At 36.6% G+C, this 7467-nt stretch overlaps 1 protein-coding gene across 11 annotated transcripts in view; it reads right to left on the bottom strand.

Annotated features, from left to right (window-relative positions):
- CEP128 (centrosomal protein 128) overlaps positions 1-7467 on the bottom strand; it is a 357353-nt gene that overhangs the window by 245476 nt on the left and 104410 nt on the right. For all 11 annotated transcript variants that reach the window (XM_023528829.1, XM_023528828.1, XM_023528831.1 and 8 more), the window contains one exon: positions 1848-2198. In XM_023528829.1, coding sequence (XP_023384597.1) covers positions 1848-2198 — 351 coding nt within the window. The remainder of the gene's footprint in view (positions 1-1847; positions 2199-7467) is intronic.

Genomic DNA, 7467 nt, shown 5'->3' on the forward strand with positions numbered 1-7467 from the left:
AATTTATTCTTTAAGTCATAATGTGTTTTGTCAACCAGTATCATTTTTATCTTAATATACACTTCCAGATATAGCCTCAAGTCACTTTTTGAAAACCATTAGTCCTCAAAAACAAACAAAGGAGTAGGCTATATTACTAATGCCTTAAGGTAGATTTGGAAGTTTATTAAGAATTAAATACTTGTTAGAGGCATTATTCAATAAGATATTTAAAATAATACTTTTTTCCAAAATTATTTGCAACGTATTTCAACATCACAGATTTACTGGACACTTGAATTTGCAGTGAAATATCTATTACCCTTTCTTCCTGATTAACCATTGCTCGAACTGCGACATGCTGCATTAATTTTTAAGGCTTTTAAAGTGGAAATTACAATGCCTGCTGTGATAATTGTGATACCACCCTAACTGTGGCAATCACTTTAAAACTACTTCTTTGCTTATCATTAGCAATGCTAAATGATAAAAATAATTATATCAGGAGTATTCTGGGAAATGATTGTTTAACAATTTTTAATATTCTGAAAAGTTCAATCTAGAAAACTCTCAGCGCCATGGATTAGGATATTGGCTGATGACATGGACCCTTCTAAATTTCCTCTAATTAAGTAAAATCTCCAGATGTTTCTCAATCAATCAATTCCCCCAACCACTCTTCTCTCTAGCTACCACCTCCCGTATGCGCAGGCTCATTGAACCAGTTGGCAGACCAGGCTGACAACAGAATAATCAAGGTAGAACAGTTTCCCTGGATCGAATCAGTTCAAATTCAAGTCTGAAAGCTTTAGAGCTGCTTTACCTCAGGACAACCTGTCACGCAGTATGAGTCATATGGGTTAAAACAAAAAGCACTCGAGTGAGTGCAAAGTGATCACTTCCTCCATCTGCTATATGTCCAAGAAACTCATAATTAAAAGGTAAAGCATCTTTTCCATGACAGATTATCTGAAATAAGCATCTGTCACTCTTAAGTTCTCACAATTGATTTTATAAATATAATTGCTCTACATTTTGTTTTCTTTTGAAAGAAAGCCAGCTTCTCCAAATGATTATTCTTCTGGAATGTTCAGAGATCTTGACAAGTGACAAATGATGAAGCAGAAATGATAAACCAAGACTAAACATGGATAAAAATCAATCATGACTTTCTTGCTTATTATCTTATAAACATCTGGGTTTAATTCAACCCAAAGATATAGCTGAGAATCAACAAAGGAGCATAAAATCCATTTAAAGTAACTGATTATACAAGAGAGAAGATGATGTGAAATGCATAGACAGATCAGTGAAATGTTTTTTGTTGCTATCAAAAGGGCATGAAAGCAGAATCCTAAAGAGGCTTGTGATCTGATAATACTGCTCAGTCACTGAGATTATCAATGTCACTCATTTAACTGAACCCATTATAGTGGCTGCCAGAAAATGGTCCAGCAGTATCTACTTGCATTTTTTAATGCTTCTTTCTAACAAATACTTAAGTTGAAATACATGAATAAATGAGATTCTAAAATATATGCTTTAGGTGAAAAGTCATGTGATGTTAAGGAAGACTTCATAATTTTCTTCCACTTGAATATTAAAGAAAAACTTCGATTTAGGGAACCAAAAACAAAACTGGGGGAGGGGGTTAGATCTATATTAAGGGCCAACTCTGCAAAGCCACGGAATGTTAAACTATTAACAAGCCTTTAAAAAGATTTTAAAAACTAAGTTACCTTTTACCTTGAAATAGTCAAGATATAAACACTCTTCTATGAAGGACATCTTGATAGATTATATGCACAGCATGGCACTCGAGTGTTTGTTCAAAGGAGAGATGAACGAATAGAATTTGGTTTTTATACCTGATTATTCTTGTCTGTCAGTTGATCAAGAGTGTCAGTTTGTTTCTCCAATGCTCGCTCTAACTTCTTATGCTTCAGCTTCCATTGCCTAATGGAGTCCTGAGCTTTCAGTTTCAGCTCTTCCCTCCTCTTCTCTGCCTCCTGTCTCAGGGTCTCTGACTGCTGGAACTCGAGGAGGTACTGCTCGGCCTGCTTGGTTGCATCCTCAGCGTGCTGAGTCAGCTCTGAGATCTGGAGGTCAGCATGCTTATGCCTGGCCTCACATGTCTCAAAGTGATTCTGGATCTCCTTAAGTTGATCCAACATCTTTAGTTGCTGTTTTTCCTTGTTCTCCAATTCATGTGTTAAATTCTAGGAATAAAGCATGTGAAATATTAGGAACATATTCTTACCAAAACTGGATGCATGACATAACATCAAATAAGAATCTCTAATGTCACTGAAATGGGAATCACCTGTATTAAATTTCAGTAGCAACCAATCTAAAAAATATAAGTCCCTTTCTACGTATTTTATAATAGTATTAGTTGGGAATGATTTTTTACAGAAATATTCTTTTTTAGATTACATCATTTATTTTCCACTTGACCATCACTAAAATAGTCTTATTGATGAGAAAACAATATGCATTACTTTAGTAAGAACTTAGTGTTTTGGTCAATGGAAGAAATGTCAATGTTTTAAAATGTGTCATATAATCATAGCAATCGTATATAATATTCCACTTTCTGGCAGCACCTAAAATTTTGTTAAAATAAAAATCCGTAACTAAACAATAAGCATTGATAATAGAAACATCAGTTTAAATAATACTGGATTTCAAAGTCCGTTTAAAAGGCTCTCACTAAAGGATTGATACATAGGTTATTTCCAGCTAAGTCAATATAAATTATGCATTGATGGACTTTTCTCAAGCTTACAAGAATCACTGTAGAGTGAATTTTTAAATAAACTTATTAAATTTATTTGAAATACTTATCAATCCAGAAAAGAATATGAGTTCTTAAAATCTAGCTACCCTACAACACAGTTGGTCAATAATACATTTGGAAGTTACACTAAATCATCATGATTCATATACAGTTTTAATTTTAATAGAACAGGTAAAGTTCAATTTTTAACCTCAAAAATGAAAGAACATTGCTTTTATATAACATTTTATACAAATAAAATAATATTGCTATCATTAATATTAAGCCACTATTGTAAAACTTTGAAAGGGAGTGACAAATTCAGAAATAAGTGCTTATAATGTGTCCCATGAGTGGTCCCTCCCGAGTCTTAGCTTCCAAATACCCAGGGTAACAAAGTTAACATGAAAAGTCATGTGTCCAAATAAGATTGGGTTCAACAGACTGCCAGCTGGACCAAAAAAAAAAAAAAAAAAGAATCTACGTTGTACTAAGGCACCTACAAATAGACTGCAAGCATTTACCAACTGCCTCTGGCTCTACAGCAGAATCTTCAGTTCCAGATTCCATTATTCTTGAAATATAATTTCTCTCTTGATTAAAGTTATGGCTTAACATTATGGCAGATAATAATAATAATAATAGTTATGGCTTGACATTATGGCAGATAATAATAATAATAATGCCTCAAAAAAAAGCTTCATTTTCTGAGCAACGGGTTTGCATTTGCTCAGTTTGCTAAATTCAATGCAGACTGGAAGAGATGAATCACTCCTTTATACACCCAAACAAAACAGTAAATTGAAGAACTGTACACTTGTTTGTATGGAAAATTCTAAATGAAGATCAAAAAGCCCTTGTGATATTGGTTTACCCCTTTGCCCTTATCTAACATTTACCACCATGCTAGAAATCAGCTTTATTGACAAGCCATCTCCAAATGATTTCTACATCAACAGAGATGTACCTCTTTTTTTTTTTTTTTTTGACAAACATTTGGGAGAATGGTGTTAGGCACATAATTTACAGGAAGGTTAATAAGATCTGGATTCATCATCAAAGAAGCTAATAATTTAACTGGGGAGATATTCACACAAACAGCTAAATTACAACATGGACAATACTAGGTGCTAAAATGTGATAGACAGGTAGATGGAGGAGTCTATTCCACAGTGTGGCTGGGGATAGGCTCCCTTAGGGGGTGACCTATGAGCTGAGTTTTAAATGAAAAAGAGCTAGCAATAATAGTAATAATAATGATGATAGTGATAATAATAATAAAATTACTACTACTAAAGTTTATTGGGCACTTGAGTTTTGCAAGGAATCGTACAAATACTTTATATAAATCACCTCAGTCAATCCCACCACAAAACTAAAGTAAGGCACTATTTTTATCTCAATTTTAGTGAAAGGTAACCAAGGCTTAGAATCTTCCCAAGATCACATACCTATTAAGTGAGGGCACTGGATTCTGACCCAGATAGTCTGGTTCCAGGGCTCATGTTTTCAACTCTGCTAAGCTTCCAGAATCTCAGATGACCCCAGCTCCAAGCCTCTTCACTCGCTCACTCGCTCACTCCCATAGTCCTATCGTAGTGTTTTTTTTCCAAGACTGCCACCTTTGAAGTAAGAAGTATGTCCCAACCTCGCTTCTCCCACCGTCTCCTCCTACCTCTTTCCCCTCCCCTCTTTCTCGAGCCTCTGGCTTTATCCACCAATCTGCCCAGTTCCCTCACTCCCTTACTTCTGTACATCTACTCTTCGCTGTCAAGATAATCACTCCCTTAGTATTCCTTTTGCCGGCTTTAAATGAAGGCTCTTTAAACTATCTTCCTTCATTTTCATTTTAGCCACTCTCTGGCTCACATCTCAAACTCCTTTATAAAACTGTTCATCCACTAAACCGAAATAGCAAAAGCGCCAGCTCTGGGGGAACTAAAATATTTCCTACGTCAGATTACTGAGTCCTCTAAGGAAGATCACTCAGGAGTGTCAATTGATGCGATGGCACATTGAGAGCCAACTCCTCAGTGCCCAGAAATTCCTCCGCATGCCTCTACCCAGCCCACACAGTGGGTGTTCCAAAATGTCCTATCTCCTTTCACTCATCCCTAGTATGTAACATAGCTCCTCCTTGAGAAACAAAATTGAGGCTATCAGGCAAGATACTCCCCAAATTCCCTAGATGTACCATCCTGAAAGTTAACAATGGCCAATCTCTCCTCCTCCCACATCCATCAAGGGCTTCACTATGTCAATTGTGCCCTTTTCCCTGTCTTCAACCTGTCTTTCCCTACCAGATTTTTCTCTACTCCCATCTTAAAAGCTCACAATAATATTTTTTTAATGAAACAAAACAAAATCTGTATGAATCCAACATAATCTTCTAGCCAGTACCTGTACTCTTTTTCCTGTTAAGTCAAACTGCTGGAAAGAGCAGTCCACACTAGATGCCTCACGATCTTATTTGCAATTCACTTCTTGATTTGTGGATCTGGTTTTCATCCCTATCATACAATTAAAATAGTTCTCATCAAGATCCCCAAAGATCATCTAAAGCCAAATATAATGGACTGTTTTAAAAATCTTTCCCAAATTCCTTATAGTATGTGACACTGTCAATTACCTCTTCTCATTCTTAAGTCTCCCTTCTTCCCTGAGTTTTATAATACGCTTCACCTTTTTCTTCCTATTATTTCATAATCACCTTTCCTGGGTCCTTTCTACCATTTATCTTTTTTTTTTTTTTTAAGTTTACCATATCTTGGTTGCAATATTTATTATACTGACAGGTTAGCAATACTAGGATAAATAAGTAATATTTCTCTTACAGAAAATTGTAATGATACTATTGCGAAGAATTAAACACTCTGAGGATTACACAGAAACGTCAGAATTTAAACAGACAGTAGCCAGAGTCTTTGTGGCCAGTGTGAATGATCTCTCACATCTGTAAATGCTCTGGGCCAGATTTCCACAAACATCTGCATGACAAAAACAATGCCATTAACATCCAATCATGTGAAAGCCTAGGCATCACCTAGCTTCAAACAAGTCTCCACCGAATGTGGTTTTCAATTGCAAGAAAAGGAAAATGGAATATTCTTTGGCTCTTCCCACCTAGAAATAACTCCTGACCTAAGTTAAGTCACTGAACAAGAGTCCTAACTCTTTGGAAGGTGGACCGACAGTTTTCTTCCTGCGACATTATAACCGAGTTTGCAACAGAGGACCTGTAGCCGTGCCCATGAATTTTACGTTCATGCCTGGGTGCCAAGGAAAGGAGGGGCTTCTCCGTTGCACTGCTGGCCAGCCAAATTCTGTTCTCCTGGAGCTGACACGCTCTTCTGGCCACCTGAACCATTTATCTTTTAAACAGAGATAACTATACAGAGTTCCAGTATTAAACATTATCCCATCTACAAAATATCTTCGTACGTAAGTATATTGTAGGTAGACAGAGATATAAGTGATTCTTTTGAAGCCGAGACTGATCTTCTAAACCCCAGACCTTCAAAGACCTCTAACTGCATAATTAGGTAATCCCCATAGACAACAAGAATAGGCACAAGATTGATATACCCTCACCCAAAGCTTAAGTAGGTAAATTCTTTTCTTTTCACATTTAAAAATTGCACACTTTCACATTAACATATTACACACAATAATTCACGTAGAAAGGTATTTGAAAACATCATGGCACTGACTGGCTATATGAGTGTAAACGAACAGAAAATGATGTGGGTCTTATTGAAAATGACTGTGATTCTCACTATTGATGGGAAAGATTTGAATTTGACCTGGATGGACAGACACCACCTCTGACTGCCCTGAGTCTGGAAACTATTGCTACTGCTTCACCTCCATCAAGTCTGTCTGTTTTGGTGCTTCAGATAAAACCTGTCGTAGAATCCCTTTCTATATTCATTCTTTGGCAGACCCTATTCAGCCATTGCTTGGACATATTCTTTAATCCATCTTTCTCAAATAAACAACCAGAATAATCTAATTGTAATAAACATTTCTGACCCATCAATCTAAAGAGTATACTACAGAACCCTCATAACAATTCTTCCCATACACAAACATATACATAGAAAGAGCACACGAGTATATATACACATCATTAATCCATAAATAAATGCTTTCAGGGTAGGCACATTTTGGCATCAATTCTCAATCTCCAATGATAAGAATGTTCTTCTCTTTCAGGAGGGCTCCCTCCTCATGGAAAATATTGTGATCTGCTTTTAGGTAGAAACAGGTTAGAGAGCCCTTCCTGTACCTACTATTTCCCAAGTGCCTTCAGCCCAAAATAATAAATATGACCAAGTAGCAAACTTTGGGTGACAAGTTCTCCTACCCGTCACGGTACATTACCAAAAGGTTTATAAAAGCTCCAATTTAGTCTCACACTTTATACATTTAAATTCCGTTTTTCTCTTTTTCATTCCTTCTCCAGGTGAGAAAAAAAAAATGTTAATGAGTAGTTGCCTGAGGGTCTCAGGTTTGGTGATTGCTAGAAGTATTCACAACGTTAGGTAGGTAGTCAGACAAGAGCAACAGGGGAACAAAGGAACAGGGGCCCAGCCTAGAGACTGCCCAAAGAACACCCCAATGGTCAAAGTTATAGCAGCCAAGTGTCAATCAAAATGGTCTCGCTTGCCAATCACCTAGGAATGCCTTGGGAACCACCCCATCATGGC

The sequence above is a fragment of the Pteropus vampyrus genome, unplaced genomic scaffold (genome assembly GCF_000151845.1).
Source record: "Pteropus vampyrus isolate Shadow unplaced genomic scaffold, Pvam_2.0 Scaffold32, whole genome shotgun sequence".
Taxonomy (NCBI): domain Eukaryota; kingdom Metazoa; phylum Chordata; class Mammalia; order Chiroptera; family Pteropodidae; genus Pteropus; species Pteropus vampyrus.